The sequence below is a fragment of the Alligator sinensis genome, unplaced genomic scaffold, assembly GCF_000455745.1.
Source record: "Alligator sinensis unplaced genomic scaffold, ASM45574v1 scaffold196_1, whole genome shotgun sequence".
In the NCBI taxonomy this organism is placed as follows: domain Eukaryota; kingdom Metazoa; phylum Chordata; order Crocodylia; family Alligatoridae; genus Alligator; species Alligator sinensis.
Window position 1 is genome coordinate 1,078,161 of NW_005842492.1, and position 19,442 is coordinate 1,097,602.

Here is a 19,442-nt window from a genome sequence, read left to right on the forward strand (position 1 = left end):
AGTCTTAGACACCTGGCTGGAGTGCTAGACACTTGCCCCAAAGGCATGATTATTTTTGAGAAGTCTAGGAAAGTAGTAAAACCTCACAAGAACCTAAATCCTTAAAGTAAGCATTATAATGTCTAATTTCTATCCCTAATAAAATACTGAGAAAAATATATAAGCTTCTAGAGTAGAGGTGCTCAGCCTCCAGCCACAGGGCTCCCTACTGGTTGGGAAATTTTGCAGCAGGGGAGCAGTGGCGGCTAATACCACCACTCCGCTCTGCTGCCAGAATCCCAGCGAGTTGCAGCTAAGTCACAAAACTCCCCCAACACAGCCAGATCGGGCCTGGGCCATGCATGCCACCCTTCCTTCTGTACAGCTGGTTCAGGGCCAACACATGCCACCTTCCTTTTGCCCAGCCAAGTTGGGGCCAGGCTATACCCCCTTCCCCACATGGCTAGATCTGGGCCAGGGTGTTTCCAAACACCCCTTTGGGCAGCTGGGTGGGGGCCCCCCACCACAGCTGCCTGGGCACTGGTTTGGGTCTACCAGCTGCATCTGGCAGGCAAAATAAATAAATAAAAATCATGAGGCATCTAAATTCATTTGACACCACCATTTTGGATTTGAACGATCCTTAGGTATCTAGCTTTAGCTCTGGTACATATTCATAAGCAATCCTGAGTATCTGTATCAGTGGTTCTTAACCTTGTCAGACTTGAGGCGCTGCTCAGAAAATACTAGCTCTTAGCTTGCACTTTTTTTTCAACAATGGAAAGTCTTGTTGCAAAAAACTGTTGCAAAAACCATAACCGGTCAGAATGTCTTTGACACTATGGATTCCTGTCTGAAATCTCTGGGTTTATTTTGTGAATCGTGTAGGTCTTTACACAGCTAAGTGCCAATATTCTGCAGCACCCCACAGCATCCCTAAAAAGGATCTCACAGCACCACAGGGTGCCACAACATCCTGGTTGAGAATTACTGATCCAGATTCTAATTCTCAAAGCCCTCTTGAAATTCAGAACAGAGCCAAGGAGACGCCCCAACTCTGCTTTTGTTCCCAGAGAAGCACGGTCAATTGGTGTGCTGTGTGTCTAACTCAAGCTGACAGCATTCAGTTCAGTATGCAGCGCAGCAACCACAGTATTTCCACTCAAACGTATAGCTGATGGGGATGGTGACAGTGTCTGCCTGCCTTTGTATAAGAGCCAAGTGCAGCAGTTAGTAACCTTTTTGGGCTGCGATCAGAAGTGACCCAGTTTGAGTTGAAAAACAGGTGGGAACTAGGACCCAGCTGCCACCTACACTTTTACCAGGGATGGCACAGGGATAGCACCTGTTGCCTGTGGTTCTCTCTGCAGTGGTGGGGAAAGCAATGCTGCTGAAGCCTGCTGCCACAGCTCCACATCCACAGGCCAGATCAAATGGCTCCAGGAGTGGTAGGTTGCAGACGCCTGACCTAAGGGAATGCTTATGCTTTTTACACCACTGTCACTAGTTAAAAAAAGGAAACAGCACAGAAATAAACTTAAGAACAGGGACCTAGTCTCTCCCTCCCAGACAAAAACATAACCACTGGACTCAAGTCAGGCTCCTTTTTGCTTACTTTACTGTCTACCCTCAATTTTGGCACTCCTGAAAGCCAACAGGTTCACTTTTATTTATTTATTTAAACAGGAAGGCTAGAAGGTAGCCCAATGCAGACTATTCTATAACAACTAGTGGTAAGAAAATGGTTGGAAGGAAGAGGCAAGTTTGAATCCCCTAAAGTCAGTTATATATCAGAAAAGAGCAACAAGGCACAATGAACTTCGAGCAGTCAGAAATACTTAATGTCCCCAAGCCAGACACCTAAGTTTTGGAGAAAAGCAGCAATTCAGACATACTCTTTGTTCAGGTGTTTCATATTGCCTAGCTCCAGGTGCCTCCAGATACTCTGAACTGTCCTTCAGAAGAAGCTACCTATTCCATTTCACTGGGCCTTTGGCATCTAGATGTGAAGTTTCATAGTGCTTAGGGTCGGAAGGGACCTAAACAGATCATCAGGTTCGACCCTCAGTCACTTCACTAAATCTAACAGGAGTCTACCCCCAGCTATTTGGTCTACGTTCTTGGGGACACCTATTTTTAGGTGCTGAAATGTCCAAGGCAGCTTCAATTAGGACTTGTCCCGAAGTATCAAATTAAGACAGAATAGAAACAGGGCTAAATTTTGGCTTTGATAAGCAATGAAGCCAAATTCAGTTTAATATGGCCCTAGGCTACACCCAAACTTATCTAAATGTTGTTAATAAACTAGAAAACAAATACATCTAAAAATACATTATCAATCATTAACATTATTAACAACATTTAAGGGAACAGAATCTAACACAAGTATTAACTGGATGAGGAAACCTTTAAAGCAGTGATACTTAGAGAGACTTAAGAATTATACTGGACAAAAAGATTAATCTTAAAATGTGAAATGTAGTGTTATAGGGGGGGCAAAGCTGACCCAAGCAGGGTGCAGGGTAGGAGGAGGTAGTGAGCGGCTGGACGCAGAGCTGCCGCACTGTGGGGCCCCCCAAAGTGCGGGGGGCAAGGTGAGTGCCCCAATTCACCCCGCTCCCCCCTATGGATGGCCCTGCAGAGGGGAAAAGGGAACAATGATATTTTGATCAGTAAATTCAGAGGTAACACAATGTGAGGCAAGAAGATAACAGCTCCTCTAGCCAGGTCTTTGAACAACTGTGTCTGTAATACTTGGTTTAGTACCGGGAACCACATTAACAAAAAGCTGTTGACTAACTGGAAGGGTTTCAGAGCAGAATAAGCATTAGGCAGATGGATACATTGATAGTCACACTGGGAGAAACTGCTGGATGAGTTTATTTTCTTGTCTACTTTCATAGAGTAACATAAAAAGCCAGTAGTCCTCCCTTTGTCTTCCAAGGTAGTAGCCAGGACTATTATTTTAAACTACGTTGAAATATATAAAGCAGTGTTATTTAAGACAGGATAAGCAGCATAATTCAAAGGAATGAGATAAAGTGAAAGGGGGGGGGAATATTTTAAAAATTATAAAAATCGGGAAAAGTGCCCAAATGGTGAGATGTATTAAAGTGTGAAATACCAATCCAAGAAAAAGTGATTAAACCAAATTACTGGTTCTACAGAAAGGTTTGATTTAACATATTGCTGAGTGCTCTCATTTTGCTACATAAAAGCACTCAACTACCAAAGTATTTAAGTAAACTACTTGACTGGTTTAGAGCAAGAGCATTTATTAACTTAAAGGACTGAATCCTACAGGTACAGAAATAACTTGGTCAAACTGAAAGGCAAAATTCACAACAATAATTTGTCTAGTAAGTAACCCAATATTTATCAATCCTTGGACCTTAGCAGATTATGACCATACGGTCATAAAGGCAGGCAGAATAATGCATAGCTTCTTATCCAATCTCTGGAGGTAGAACTAAGACAACACGTTTATTATGTGCATGTTTATTTTCGATGGGAAGTAGACAATAAAAATGTTTAGTCAAAAATAAACGTTTTAAGATTGAAAAATGTACGTCAGAATAATTTAGATCAGCCCTAAATCTAATCCTAATGTAAAATTTTATTCAGTCATTCTAGAAATTTATACTCATTCCTAGATTCTGACAATTAAAAAATTACCAAAATATATCAATATATCAATATAACCTTACCTTAGATACTTCTTCCTTCCCACTGTTTTCTTTAATGAACACTTTTTCTAATTCAGGACTTATTCCTTCTACATTACACGGCATACGTGAAATGGTTGATTTTGGCACTGAAATGTTCGACAGAGGCATAGGGACTGACCTTGAGATAGAAGCCTATAAAAAGAAATGACACAAACAACTAGTTTAGATTTGTAATTAAGATAGCTTCATCAAATAAAAGGTCAGTATTAATGGAATTAGTACAACTAAAAAGGTAAAGTGAAACAAACATGCATTAGTTTTAAAACCTGCATAGGAACTTCTTCATTTTTAATGTGTGTATATCTACCACTACGAAGACAGGAAAGAAAAAAAATACACTGGTTTAAAGGTTACACAATATAAATGCTACTAATATTCATTTTTAAAGTAAATGAGTAAAATGGGTACATAGTTTTGCAGGAGTTCAAGAGGTGGCATGTATACTTCTTCCTAGGTCATTCAAAAGTGTGGCTTGCAGAATACAGAGGGGAAACAACATCAAATTGAAAAACATCCAATATCTAAAGGATAGGGGAAAAAAAAGTAGACACAGAGTAAAAGATTAACTGAATGTATTCTCTCGTCAAAGGTCTTTCATATTCCCTGTAGCAGGGATTGGCAACCTATTGGCTCAAGTGCTGGATCCACCCCAAGGAATCTTTTGGATCCGGCCTGCAGACATGGGATTTCACTGGCAGTGGCCAAACTCCTCTGGTCTACAGGCTTACTCTGATGCCGCTAGTTTACTATATATGTTGGTCCAAAGATATGCACAACTTTATCAATTATTCCGTGGCATCCAGTGGCTAGACATGCGATTTTAACATTCTCCTCATATCTCTTTCCTTTTTTTGACTGGTTTACAGTAAAATGCAAAACAAGGATTTTGTTCAGTGGCTTATAACTGGTTTCATGTGCTTAAGTTCAGAGTTTGTCATAGTGGGACCCATACAGCCAAAGTGGAAAACCACCACCACCACCACCACATCATCATATGTTAAACCTCAAACATATGATCATGAAATAGGGATTTATAGCTTCTAATTATATACTATTTGAGACAATGTATTCAAATAACCTTTTTTGAAAAGTTTTATAAATAGGTCACAACAGGCCACGCACTGTATTAGGGGCCCAATCTTATGGGGTTCCCAAAGGCTCCTCTAGAGACTAGTAAAGATTAAAGAAACCACTCTACTAATGGGACTCACTGCTCAGTCTACAAGATCCCATTAAACATCTCTGTGACACTTAGTTTCAGTTCTCAAACTGTGGATTTGTGTCCAGAGCTAACATCCTTGTTAACAGGTCTGTTATCTCACTTCTGGGAACACTTTAGGACCTCCAGCACTTCTAGGCAATTAAAAATATACTGGTCTTTTAGAAATGAATAAATGCAAGAGGGATTGGGATGAGGAAGGGTGAGCATAAGCAATGTCCTTGAACAAACTCAGTAACAAATCCAGAAGACAGTTTTGTACTGTTGGACTTGAGGTCCTACAATGAAAGAAATATTTCTTCTTACCTATCACCTGGACAAGGGAGACGTGATTGATGTCGTATATCTTGACCTTAAAGCCTTTGATTTCGTATCCCATGATCACCTCTTAGCAAAACTGGCCAACTGCGGCCTCGGCTTCACCACGATCCACTGGCTGGGGATTTGGCTCCATGGTTCGACCCAGAGGGTGGTGGCTGACAGAAGTCAATCGTCGGGGTGCACTGTGACCAGTGGGGTCCCTCAAGGCTGTCCTTGGGCCAACACCATTCAACATCTTCATTAATGGTGTGGACATTGGTATCAGAAGTGGACTGGCCAAGTTCGCCAACGACACCAAACTTTGGGGTAAAGCGTCCACACCTGAGGACAGGAAGGCGATCCAGGCTGACCTTGACAAGCTCAGGAAATGGGCGGACAAGAACCTGATGGTGTTTAATACCGAAAAATGTGAGGTTCTCCACCTTGGGAGGAAAAACCCACAGCACGCTTATAGGCTCAGCAGTGCTACGCTGGCTAGCTCTGTGGATGAAAAGGACTTGGGGGTCATGACTGACCACAAGATGAACATGAGCCTTCAATGTGATGCTGTGGCTAGTCAAGTGAGCAAAACGCTGGCTTGTATCCATAGATGCTTCTCAAGCAAATCCCAGGACGTCATTCTCCCATTTTACTTGGCCTTGGTGAGGCTGCAGCTGGAGTACCGTGTCCAGTTTTGGGCTCCGCAATTCAAAAAGGATGTGGAGAACCTTGAGAGAGTCCAGAGGAGAGCCACACACATGATCACAGGGCAAGAGAACAGGCCTTATGATGAGAGGCTGAGAGCCATGGGACTCTTCAGCCTGGAAAGAAGTGCAGGCTCAGGGGTGACCTGGTGGCTGCCTATACGTTTATACAAGGTGCTCACCAGGATTTGGGAGAACGTCTGTTCACCAGAGCACCCCAGGGGATGACAAGTTCAAACAGTCACAAACTCCTCCGGGACTGTTTCAGGCTGGACATAAGGAAGAACTTCTTTACTGTATGAGCCCCCATGGTCTAGAATAGACTGTTGCCAGAGGTGGTCCAAGCACCTACTTTGAACGCCTTCAAGATAAATTTGCATGTTTATCCTATGACCCCAGCTGACTTCCTGCCCCTGGGGCAGCGGGCTGGACTCGATCTTCCGAGGTCCCTTCCAGCCCTAACGTCTATGAAATTTCACACAAAGCCGAGAACCTGGTCCTCTTAGCCAGACAAATTTGTCTTCTACAGCCCCACCTTCTATTGTTTATTAAATCTTCAACAGGAGCAAGTCTGCTCAGTCATTAAGAACCATCTAACACCCACAGTATTAGACAGAGGGAGTTCAGATCTGAGAGAAGTATCCCCTCACCCAGCCTTCGCAGAGCAGGTCTGGGAACAACAACAGGATCTTGGAACTCCACAAAGATATGGAAAGTAGGCCTAGAAATGAGAACTGCTTCATCCAGGCTAGAACCAGCAGAAAAAAAATCAGCCATGTGGAGTCTTTCCAATCTCCTGGGAATCAGCAGAGTAAGTGGGAAGACATATGGCAGTTTTACACACAAAAAAGAAAAAAAAAAAAAAAAAAGATTGTTTACAGAATTAGGAAGATGTTAAACAGGGAAGGCACCCCACTAGGACTGAAGATGCAACGCTTCTTTTTGATCTCTGGAGATCTCAGTCTGAGAAGATGCTCTGCAGGATGCAAGTCCTTGATCTCCCACTTCTGATTTAGGGAGACTTGCCTTATGAACATTCACTCAGATGTTCTAAAGACCCACAGGATGTATCCACCGCTGCATACAACTTTTAGCAGCACTAAGACCAAAAGGCGGCATAGAAGAGAGCCTTCTGCCACCATGCTTACCGATATACACATGGACTGAAGAAGGATTAGGTAGGCTGTAGTTCTGCAGAGAAGGACCTGGGAGTTGCAGTAGGCCATAAGCTGAATACAAGCCAACAGTTGGCTTTCTTTGCAGCAAAAAACACACAGTCAAATTAGCAGTGTCCTGGCCAAACAGGTCATAGGGTCACCCTATTTCTGGGACCTTTTACAGTCCTGAGGATATGTAGGGTGAGGGCTTCAGCTGCCTGTGAAAAAGCTGTCCCTGGAACTAGTAGTTCCAAACATCTCATTGGCAGTAATCCAAAATGATAAAGGACAACAGTACCTAGGGATGCCTCAGCCCTCCCTGGGATGCGGTTCCCACCACTGACAGATAGTGGATACACATACTTTGGAAGAACAGCATATTTTAAAGAGGGGGGTCTCTCTAAAAGGTTGGTTCTGAAGCCAATAGCACTTCAAGGAAGTCCAGAAGGATTTAGTATTCTCAAATTATTAACTGGCAGTGGTCAGATAGTAGTAAGAAGGTAAAGCAGACTCTCCAGCTCACCCCCCGAAATCTCTGCTACTGCTCACCACACAGAAGGAGTTTTTAAACAGCTGCTTCCAAATGTTTCCTGAAAGTTTCAGCTGTTATCACTTCAATTCCTTCTGTTATTTGATAAAAAGCATGGGGTCATGCTTTTTTTATTTGATAAAAGCATGGGGTCCCCACACTGCAGCATGGTATGCCCTGCTTAGCTTTTCTAACATTACTTAAAATGCGGAGGAAAACAAAAAACAAAAAAACCCCCAAAACCAAAAAAAACAACAACAAAAAAATCAAATGGAAAAAGAAAAAAGTGTATTTGCTCAGTTCTGATGAAAAGAGTAACCACTGATATAAACAGGGCCTGCTTACCTGAGTCTGACTGATTGCTATATGGTTGCCATGGAGAGGAGACTGACGTTCTTTCTCTTTACTATGACGACTGCTCTGTTTACTGCGTTGGAGCTGCTGCCTCAATTTGGCAATCTGCTGAAAAGAGGCAAAATGAAGATAAGATGAGGTTTGGCACAGACAACTCCTTATATAAAGAGGCATACAACTCCCATTTTATTAAAGGGCCACTTGCAAAGTTTCGTTTCCAGTGGGTGACCTCCATGATCAGATGCGAAAACTCAGCACCTTTGCAAGTGGGAAACTAGATGGCACATGCAAGTATAGATTAACTGCCAAACAAAAATGACACATGCAGGATGCATTTTAAATTTTTTATTTAATCAAGTGGCTTAATAAGCAACAGTGACATGCCACTGGGATTGCCCTGTCGCCCTGAGAAGCTACGTGTTGTGAACTCTTGGCTTAAATCTTTACATATAAAGCAGCACTGTGGCTGTAAGGAAAAAAAAAAGTCTCATTTTCCAAAGCATTTTATATAGGAGCATGCCTGACTACTTTCTTGGTACACGAGCACCAGAATTTACCTGCACATTACATACTTTTCCCCTCAATCAACTGACTGTCTCTCTAAGATCCAAAATAGGAGGAGAAAAAACAAAACCCTTACTCTTCTGTTTTAGTATTAATGATTACTCAATTAATATTACTCAAGTATTTTAGCAAAAACAGTATCCTACTGTATATTTCAGTCATTAATTCAAGAGTACACCGATTTAATTATAAGTGGCCATTTTCAGGTGACTGTGCAGAGTGCATGTGCTTAATTTTGGGGTCTTTTATCTATATATTCAATAAAATAGTTTTAAAATGCCCCCTAAAATGCTTCATGAACATATTGATTTCATGCTTCAGTTAGATCTCTCCACTATTATATCACCAACTAATTTAAACATATATAACATTACATACCCCTCTCTTACCAGAACTAGTTTAAAAAAATCTGCTTATAAATATTTGTTTAGGTCACAGTACCTGTCAAATCAAAAAGCTAAGAATTAACATCATAATTGCTGAAACAAAAAACCAGAAACTAACCTGACCACTCAAATCATGAAAAATGTCAACAGCTATGTTTGCTTACAGCCAAGCATCTAAGGAACACAATTAAAAATCCAAACGCAAAGTGGTATTACAGTTTTCATAACAAACAGTTGCCTAGCAGAGTTTATACTTTTCTCTATTACTGTAGTTCCTTGTTTTTCGTTGCTAACAACTTTGACACGCATTTTAACCATTCAGGCTATAAATTTTCAGGTTGGGGAATCTGCCCATGTCTGGAGCAGTGTTTAGAGAACTGACCATTGCAAATATGTTAAAAAAAAATCTTATTTAAAAAACTACTTTACTGGAAAGCTCCAGCATCCCATATTTGGGAGCAAGGGTTTGAAAGCCAGCATGGCATAGCCTGGGTCAGGAACGTGCATTCTGCTGTTCCAGTGAAAGTTATGTAAATCTGGTTAAATTATAAAAAGTTATAAAAACGTAGTTTGCATGTACTTAACAGAAACATATTAGAGTTTGACAGTTAAAATTTCTAGCAATTATATCTGTACCTGGCAAGCTCTTTGTCCAATCCTGCACAAGCTAAGCATTAGTGCTATGTGAAGCTTCAATCCCTGATTCGATTCAGCAGAGATTCGGCCCAATACAGTGGCCGAATCAAATCAGGAGACCCGTTAATCTCTCCAGATTGAACTGGAACCCACCGAATCGATTCGGAGAGATTCGACAATTCTGATATAGACACAGCTTTAAATGTTTTTTCTACATACCTCAAGGTACCAGGCAGCTCATGAATGCTGTGATAGTGGGGTAGATGGAGAGTCCCACAGAAGCGTGCTCAGCAGCCAATCACCGAGCCGGGTGGGGTATGGGAGGGCCCCCTGTGCGCTCAGTGGCAGACCCGGAAGCGGACTAGAAGTATTTCCGGTCCACTTCTGGGTTCGCTGCCAAGCACGAGGGCCCCCCCACGCTCCTATGGGATGCTCCATCCGCCTCAGCATTGCAGCGGTCATGAGCCACGCCTGGTACCTTGAGATTTGTAGAAAAAAGCTGCGTCTGTGGCCGAATCGCTGATTCTCCACGTCAGCATCGAAACTTCTGATTTGGTCGAATTAAAAATCGGGGACAGTGATCTGAATCAAAGAATCAAATCACTGTCCCCGGTTTGGGCCGAATCCGAATCGAATACAGCCCATTTCACACACCCCTACTAGGCATGGATTTCCCTTGTAATTGCTGTTCCTAGCAGCTATGGATATCAAGTACAGGAGCTAAGAAAGGGGAAACTCTCTTTTTATTAGAGAGTCCCATTCATTAAGTAGCAAGCACGCTGGAGGAAGAAAGAATACCTTGAATTCAAAAGAGACAAAAAGCCACAGCAGAGGCTGGAAGTAATTGGGTAAAGAAGCCGAGTTAGAAGTTGGTGGCAGAGAGAGAAAAAACAGGGAGAGACTGATAAACAGCTATTCAAAGCAGAACAGATGAGAAACCAGTAGACTGGGTCTGGGTGTGCTAGAAGCAAAAAAAAAAGAAGAGACTGGGATTAGCTGGGCAAGGTACTTGGGGTACACTGGGAAAAGGAGCCTAACCATCCCAGGAAAAGGAAATAGCATTGGCAAGGGAACTAGGATGAGGAAGACAGTAATGACAGAATTTGGATAGGTTCAGACTGGACAGGTCAAGGAAGAAGCCTCCACACTCAGAGAGACAGAATAATCAAGATTTGTAATCATTAAGAAAAGCTCCCTTTCAGGATTTGGAATTGCATCCAAAAATCCATTTTTAGCAAGCATGCAATTAAAAAAACATGCAGAAGAAAAAGCATGCAAAGAAGGCTGAAGTATTTATTTAATGCTTCTTTTAGTTTCAGTCTTCACAAATAGCGACAGCTATGATGAGTGCAGTTGTCAGCAAAGACAGGGAAGGAGACAAACAAGCCTGGATCAGTGGTGCTCTACCTTCCTCCTCTGCAGGCCCGGTGGACAATGCTCAATCTATCCATGGGCTGGATCTAGCCGGTGGTCCCTATCCAGCAACCAGGGCAGGCACACAGTGGGCACCATCTGGCCACACAGAGGGGGGGGAAACACAGCCCCAATCCAGCCCAGAAGGGCAAAGGAAGCATGGCCAAGCTCCACAGGGGAGGTGGGGTGCAGTACAGCCAGGCTCCAACGAGCCATACAGGGCTTGGGATTTAGGAGTTTGGCAGGGGAGGTGGGGGCTGGGCTGCTGTATTAATGGCCACTGCTCCCCTACTGCCAAATTTTCTGACCTGGGGAAAAGGAAGATGGATTCCAAGGCTCCACAGGCCAGATGTTGAGCACCCTTGGCCTAGAGTAGTGGCAGAACAGGTTAGGATTTGTGAAGCTAGAAACTTCAAATCAATAGGCCCAGACGAGATGCATTCTAGGGCCACGTCCACACAAGCGTGGACATTTGATTCCTTGGGAACAACTAGCAGTGGCGCACAACAACTAGTGGAATGCCTGTGCCACATGCCTTCTGGCACACAGCAGGTTACCTCAGGTGGGGTAAGGGAGGTTGGCCCCAGCACTGTGCTGTCCCCAGTAGCCTTATCTGGGTTCCTGGGGGCCTCCTAGGGCTGCAGGAGTGGCAATCCTGCTGCTCAGGGCCTGGCTGGCAGCTGCAGTGTGGCTCCAGTTTTGAGCCATTTGCACTACCCCCACATGTGCCACTCTGCTTTTATTTTTTTTGAGCAGTTTTTTGACTCCTGGGTGAAACCCTCTTGCCCCTGCGCTGCTCCCTTGCAGCACAGAGAACAGCTGAATGCGGTATGTGGCATCACAGGAGGTGTGTCTGCAGTGCCACATACCCCATGGCCGCACTCATCTGGAAGTTGCCTATGGTACAGAAGAAAACGACTGAGATAGGTCATTTCAGAGCCATTAGCTCTCTTTGAGAAATCCTTGAGGTCCCAGAGCAGGGGGTCTCAATCCCCAGGCCGTGGCCCAATGCCAGGCTGCAGTGGGTTGGTTGCCAGACCCAAAGTGGCCGCGGACTGGCAAACTGCGGCCCCTGAGCCAGGCAGAGAGGCTGTCTCCCCCTTTGCAGGGCCCGCAGCAGCGCAGGGTTTGGCCCACCCTGCTGCCCGGGGGGTGGGGGTATCTTTACCTGCCTTCCGGCCAGAAATTCTGGCTGCGGTCAGCTGTGACTGCTGGACCGTGTTTTGCAGAAAAACTTTGGGAACCCCTGTCCTAGAGGACTGGAAAAGTACAAATACAGTACCTGTCTTTAAGAAAAGGAAGAAGGATCTAAGAAATTAGAGACCAGCCAGCCTGACCTCAATAGTGGGAAAGAACATGCAGCAGGTCATCCAGGAATCTATTGTGAAGCATCTGGAGGAGAACATGGTGATCAGGAACAGCCAGCATGGATTCACCCAAAGTCAGTCATGCCTGACCAACCCCATAAACCTTCTATGAAAAGGTGAAAGGTTTTTTGCATGAGAGAACTGTGGATGTGATATATCTGTCCGTGGAGGGCAAAGCTAGGATCCAGAATGACCTGCACAGACTAGAGAAGTGGTCTGCGATCAATCAGATGAGATTCAACAAGGACAAGTGCCATGCCGTACAGTTGGGACACAATATATTGAACACACAAAGACAGCCTGGGGAAAAACTGACAAGGCTGCCATACTGCAGAGAAGGATGTGAGGGTTACAGCAGATCATAAGCTGTATAGGAGTTTATCATTTGCTTTTGTTGCACAAAAAAAAGCAGGGGAGGCAAACAGCATTCTGAGTTGTATCAAGAGAAATATGTCACTTGCAAAGTCAAAAGGAAGGGATTTGTCCACTCTATTCAGCACTGGTGAGGCCTCACCTGGAATACTATGTCCAGTTTTGGGCCCCACAGCTCAATAAGAATGTGGACAGTTTGGAAAGAGTCCAGTGGAAAGCAAGAAAAATAGATTAGGGGCCTACGAAGCGAGACTTAGGAGGAAAGGCTGAAAAAAGAGCTAGAGCTGTTTAGTCTGGCAAAGAGACAACTGAGGAGGAATTTGATAACAGTCCGCAAACACCTGAAGGGTGATTGTAGAGAGGATGGAGATGGACTTAGCTGTGGCTATAGGGGGCAGGACTACGAGCAATAGCCTCAAGCTGCAGCAGTGGAAAATTTACGTTGGAAATTAGGAGGAACTTTTTGACTGAGGGTGGTCAAGTATTGAAACAGGTGTGGAATCTCCATCCTTTGAAATTTTGAAGAGCAGGACGGACATCCTGGGGTGGCTGGGACCGTTTCAGGGACAAACCTGCCTTGTGCAGGGGCCTGGACTGGATGACCTTGTGAGGTCCCTTCCAGCTCTACTTTCTTATGATCCTATGAACCTAATAGCAATATTTCTGATCTTCCTTTAAAGGACTGAGGCACAAAGAGGACGACAACTTAGGGCTGTTATTGGTTACTTCAGAGCTGTCCAACTGACAGCCTCTGGGTCTCACACAGTCCCTAAAGGATTAACCTGTGGTCCCCAGGCTCCCAGCGTGGGTGCCATTCCTTTTACTACTCCAGGTGCTGGTCCTGCAAACGTCTTCAAGCTCCCCCTCTCTCTCCTCTGGCCTTCCCCCATGGGTTGGTGTGAAGCAGCCTCCAAGCTGGAGGACCCCACAGCCCTGTTTCTCCCATGACTGAGGAGGAATCCAAACGCTGCATTGTGCAGCGCAGAGTTGTCTGAAAGATGTGGCATGGCATGCAGGGCAGTAGTAGTGCACAGCTTGAGATGGGAGCGGGAAAAATAGAGGATGCCCACTGCACCATCCAGCCCATGCAGCATACAGTTGGGGAAGGAGGGGAGGAAGAGGAGGTGCAGCCCCTGACCACCAAAAGTCTGACAAATTTGAATTACTTCATTAACTCATACAAGAAAGGTGTGTTAGATATCTCAAGATTCCAATACTGATGATTAATTAAGATGTGTTGCAAAAAAAGAAGCTGCTTGCCGCAGGACCACTGCCTTATTTCCCCTCTCAAACTGGGAAGGATTGCAGGAGTAAAAAGGATGTTCTTATAGTTAAGCAAGACAATATCAACAACCAGGATTTTCTCAGCCTTTCCCCCCAGAGTTCCTTTGTACTGCTACACAAGTAACTTAAAACATTTTCAGAAGTGGCCAATAAGTGCACACCCTCACTTTCTAGATATCCATCTTGAGACAAATGAGTTTCAATCTGCAAAACTAGTCAAATGATCATTTCAAAAGACAATGCACCTGTGTTTTAAAGGCCTATGGTGCTATACAAAACCTAAATACCCAAAAAATATAGGTTGAAAGGGTCTCATACTGGATCCCCAACACTGGTAGACACATTTGACCTTAAATCTCTGTACTTTGTTTCCCCACCTACAACAAATTAAATCTAGCTGCCTCCATAATGCTGAACTTTTTATCCTAAGAAGAACCTCCCCTTCATTGCATCTCTCACTCACAAGCCCTGACTAAGTGGACCAGCAGAGCAGTGGCCTCAAAATACTGGTTACCTACAGGAATGAGAGAAAATTCTATTCTGACAGCCTCCTGCACTCACCACTTGTGAGTGAAGAATGCTGACATTCAAGAACAGTAATGGAACCCTACCTGGAAAGGAGTGATTGGAAACTACCCCAACTATCTATCTGATACAGGACAAGCTAGAGAGCTCCAACCATACCCAAGGATTGTAGCCAAGTGCTAACAGCAGAAAGTACCCTACTTAAAAGCAGTTTCGCCTCTCAGATGGATCAAAGAATATTTTTCTGTACCTAAAGTTCTCTCGTGACTTAATTCCTACAGCTATTTAATTTTTGGCTGAATGCCTTCTAGCTTCTCTATATATTTCTAGTAACAGGATGCCTACAACTCAACAGTATCCCAAGTAGCTGCATCAATTCTGACTTCCCTTTCTACCATGAACGAGGGGGTTCCTCTGTGTTGAACCATATATTGCAGATGGGACTTCAAATTCAGAATGAGCTATATCCTGGTCACTACTTCCTTCATTTCTGCCACAGAATTAATGCAAAACAAGGGAAAGCAGACAGTACCAGCTGGGTATTCCAGTTGAGTAGAAGGGAATCTCTCAGTAGCTTAGAGCTGGGTTCTACACCACTTCTGGACTAAAAATGCATCCTGAGAAAGAAGGTTATCCAGCTGGGAGTCAACAGCCCTGAAATCACCTCTCTATGATATGAGAGTTGAACCTAGTTAATCAGTAGGAGATGGGAGAAAGTGCAAGTAGACAGACTTTGAAGGCTAAAAGTAGTGCAAAACATTTTTTTTAAATGTATTTTGTACCACAGATACAACTAGCTTGCCACACAAAACAACTCACCTCTTTTAGTTGATCAGCACTCCCCCATGAAGCTGACCGTTGATGCGATCGCTTTTCTGATCCTTCTTCTGCCCAACAGGTAGGTGTCTAAGAATAAAGATCAAATACGTGTTTTGGTAGGACAGCCAGCTGTCAAGTTTATAATTATATCAAAGCTACAGTGTAAAACACCAGCCTCTGGCACAATTTATTCACCTCATCTTTTAGCAATATTAAAAATACTTGATATTTTTGCACATGTATGTCAGTGCATACTTCAAAATCTGTGCATATAAAAAGGAAAAAAGGACAAAAAAAGTATAGTCAGTGAAAATACGGATAACTGTATCACTCAATATCGTCCTTCATTTGCCACCGCCCAGATCAGAAGAGTGGGTGATAACTGTAGAGGTTAGAAAAATATGAAGGGTTTTTTTGGTGGTTTTTTTTTGTTTTTTGTTGTTTTTTTTTTGAAGTGGAGATGAAAGACGCACTTCTGCAGTCTGGTCACAATAACTGGATGTGCGTTTCCACACTTAAGTCTCAAGTGTCTGTTGAGGTCGTAAGTACATATCAGAAACTTAAGAGATTAAAAAAAAGGAGAAGTTAAAAAAATTATAGTTAAAAAAAAATAATACATACTGGCAATAATACCTTGAACAGACACACAAGCAAAAGCAGAACTGACAGCAGAGGGAGACAAAGCCCTAGCGCAAGGTTATACCATATTTGTGAGAAGCAAGCAAAAATGTAGTTCTCCTCAATCTAATTTTATAGACAGAAGATGAATTGACAGATAAGTCACAACTGTAAAGTTTAACTTGTATATTTTTTCAAGTATTCCAACAGCAATGTGGTATTCTGGTAAGGAAAAAGCTAGAACTACTTTAAACTAGATGCAGTACAAGTATTCAGAGATTTAAAAAATGAATCAAAAAAGCAATCAATTAGGCTCTTTTTAGAGGTCTTATACTCTCCCAATATACAGTAAAAGCTTTGTTACCCAGCACCCAGGGGGAATGGAGGGTGCCAGATAACAAAATATACCAGATAACCGAGTGGCCCGAACAGGCGCCTTTGCTTGTTTGGGCTGCTGCCTGTCCCGCCACATCTGGGGTGTCCTTTGACATTTATGAATGCAACTATCTTTATACATGTAAATAACCCCAGTAAGCTCAGTGGGAGAACTCAGAATTTAGACTTACATGTCTGCACAGACTGAAGAAAAAGGTAAAACCACTGATGTGGACATTATAGAAGTAGCACAAATTTAGAGTCAAGCAACCCCATATCTAATTCCTGAAAAACCAGAAAGCAAAGCAGATTTCCTCTTTATAGATTAGCTAAATAAGAGATGTATAGCGTAAGTATTTGTAAGCAGGGGTTTACAGCACATGTAAAGAAAACTACTCCCTGGAGGCCAAAGTGCAATTGGAGTTACAGCTACCAAATGATGTGAAGGGTAACAAGAAGGGTTTCTACAAGGCATGTGGGTAGCAAGAGGAAGACCAGGGAAAGTGTGGGTCCCTTACTGAATGGGGGAGGCAGCTTTGTAACAGAGCATGCAGAAAAAGCTAATGTGTTCAGTCAATGCCTTTTTTGCCTCACTCTTCACAGGCAAGGTCAGCTCCCAGACTACTGCACCAGGTAGCACAGTTGGAGGAGAAGAAAAAACAAACAGTGCTGAAAGAACAGGTTAGGGACTACTCAAAAAAGCTGGATGTGTACAAGTCCATAGGACCAGATACGGTGCACCCGAGGGTGCTGAGGGAGTTGGCTCATGATTGCAGAGCCACTGGCCATCTTCTTTGAAAACTCATAGCGACTGAGAGAGGTCCAGGATGATTGGAAAGGACAAACAGCACCCATATTTAAGAAAGAGAAAAAAGGAGGATCCAGAGAACTACAGACACATGAGCCTCACTTCAGTCCCTGGAAAAAAATCATGGAGCAGATCCTCAAGGAATCCATTTCTAAGCATTTGGATGAGAAGACGGTGATTAGAAACAGTCAGCATGGATTCACCAGGGGCAAGTCATGCCTGACCAACCTGATTGCCTTTTATGAGGAGATGACTGGCTCTGTGGATGTGGGAAGACCAGCAGATGTACCTTTATCAAGGTTTTTGATACGGTCTCCCACAACATTCTCTCAGGCAAGCTAAGGAAGTCTGGGCTGGATGAATGGACTATAAGGTGGACAGAAAAATGGCTGGAGCATCAGGCTCAGAGTAGTAATCAATGGCTCCATGTCTAGTTGGCAACCGGTATCAAGTGGAGTGCCTCAGGGGTCAGTTTTGTTCAATGTCTCATCAATAACCTGGAAGATGGCATAGACTGCACCTTCAGCAATTTTGCAGATGACACTCAGCTGGGGGGAGTAGTAGATACACGCTGGAGGGTAGGGCTAGGATTCAAAGTGACCTAGACAAATTGGAGGATTGGGCCAAAAGGAATCTCATGAGGTTCAACAAGGACAAGTGCAAGTTCCTGCACTTAGGATGGAACAATCCCATGCACCAGTACAGGCTGGGGGCTGGCTAGCTGGGCAGCAGCTCTGCAGAAAAGGACCTGGGGTTTACAGTGGACAATAACCTGAACATGAGCCCAGTGTGCCCTTGCTGTCAAGAAGGCGAATGGCATACTGGGCTGCATTGGTAGGTGTGCTGCCAGTAGGTCAAGGGAAGTGATTCTTCCCCTCTGTTCACCACTGGTGAGGCTACATCTGAAGTGCTGCGTTCAGTTTTGGGCCCCCTCACTACAGACATATTGGAGAGAGTCCAGAGGATGGCAATAAAAATGATGAGGAGCCGGGGGGACATGACTTATGAGGAAAGACTCAGATAACTGGGGGGGGGGCCACAGGGGAACTTAATAGCAACCTTCAACTACCTCAAGGGGGATTTGAAAGAAGATGGAGCTAGACTGTTCTCAGTGGCGGCAGATGACAGAACAAGGAGCAACTGTCTCAAGTTAAAGCAAGGGAAGTTTAGGTTAGATATTAGGAAGAATTTTCTCACTAGGAGGGTAGTAAAACACTGGAACAGGTTACCCAGAGAGGTGGTAGAAGCTCCATCCTTGGAAGTCTTCAAAACCCAGCTAGACAAAGCTTTGGCTGGGATGAGCTTTGGTTGGGGATGGTCCTGCTTTGAGCAGGGGGTTAGACTAAATCTCCTGAGGTCCCTTCCAACCCTAACTTTCTATGATTTGAATAAATGCAGCTAGCCAGCTTTTCTGCTCAGAAAAATATTAAATTGCTGCTTCTAACTCTCTCAACCTCACATGAAACATTTAATATTTTCTAAGAAGACACAGCTGGACTGTCATTCAAACATATTTGTTATTTGTAACCATCTTGATCACATCAAGCCTAGCCATTTTACTAAAGTCTTGAACCATCTATTCATGGTAGCTTCTCATCTGTACCTTGTCCTACAGTAGGGCTGCCCAACTTCTATATGGCTGGGAACCACATGTGGCACTGGTGTCCACTCCCCCCCAGGCAATTCCCACCCCCTGCCATGCAGAGGTGGCTGCCAGGACCCATGGACCACATGTTTACTGCTTGCAGGCTGTACGTGGCCCAAGAGACCTACCACTTGGACAACCCTGTCTTACACTTGTTCATTTCCTCTCCATTTATGAAGTTGCCAAAGTTGTGATAAAAAACAGAAAGAAGTAGCATCAAAAGTCTCACATTGGGATAAATTACTGAATCCCAGTGGGCCACAAGAACAGCATTATATTTCAGATCAAATGCATCTATCCTTTTATAGAGGTCATGTGCTCAAAGACAGGTTAAACAATAGCCAAGAGCTTAGTGGCTATATATTATAGTACCAATTAACAGATTGAATCATCAAGGCCCTTATATCCATGTTCTGTGGCAAGGGGGTGAGTCCCGAAGAGTTTACTTGCCTAGTTGAAGATGAGATGCAGTAAGTGGGTTACAGTGAGGAAGAAGACAGGATAACTATAATAAAACCAAGCTTTTAAATAATCAGCTGTAATACACTACAAAATCAAAAGGTGAAAGAAAGCTGCTGTTTTGGGAAGAAAGGGCCTAAGTCTCAGTGAAAACAGATTGTTCACCATGTATATGCAATGGAGGGGATGTGCATGTTTCGG

The 19,442-nt window shown here is 43.7% G+C and overlaps 1 protein-coding gene across 4 annotated transcripts in view; it reads right to left on the reverse strand.

Annotated features, from left to right (window-relative positions):
- Positions 1-19,442, reverse strand: part of GLCCI1 (glucocorticoid induced 1) — a 58,301-nt gene that overhangs the window by 22,023 nt on the left and 16,836 nt on the right. The window contains exons 1-4 of one of the 4 annotated variants that reach the window (XM_025212910.1): positions 15,337-15,362; positions 7,962-8,075; positions 4,116-4,228; positions 3,687-3,839 (exon numbers count right to left, since the gene is read on the reverse strand). In XM_025212910.1, coding sequence (XP_025068695.1) covers positions 3,687-3,839; positions 4,116-4,145 — 183 coding nt within the window. In that variant the 5' untranslated portion in view covers positions 4,146-4,228; positions 7,962-8,075; positions 15,337-15,362. Of the gene's footprint in view, positions 1-3,686; positions 3,840-4,115; positions 4,229-7,961; positions 8,079-15,336; positions 15,424-19,442 lie in introns of those variants that run through there. The other 3 variants (XM_025212909.1, XM_025212907.1, XM_025212908.1) reach the window with 3 other exon arrangements.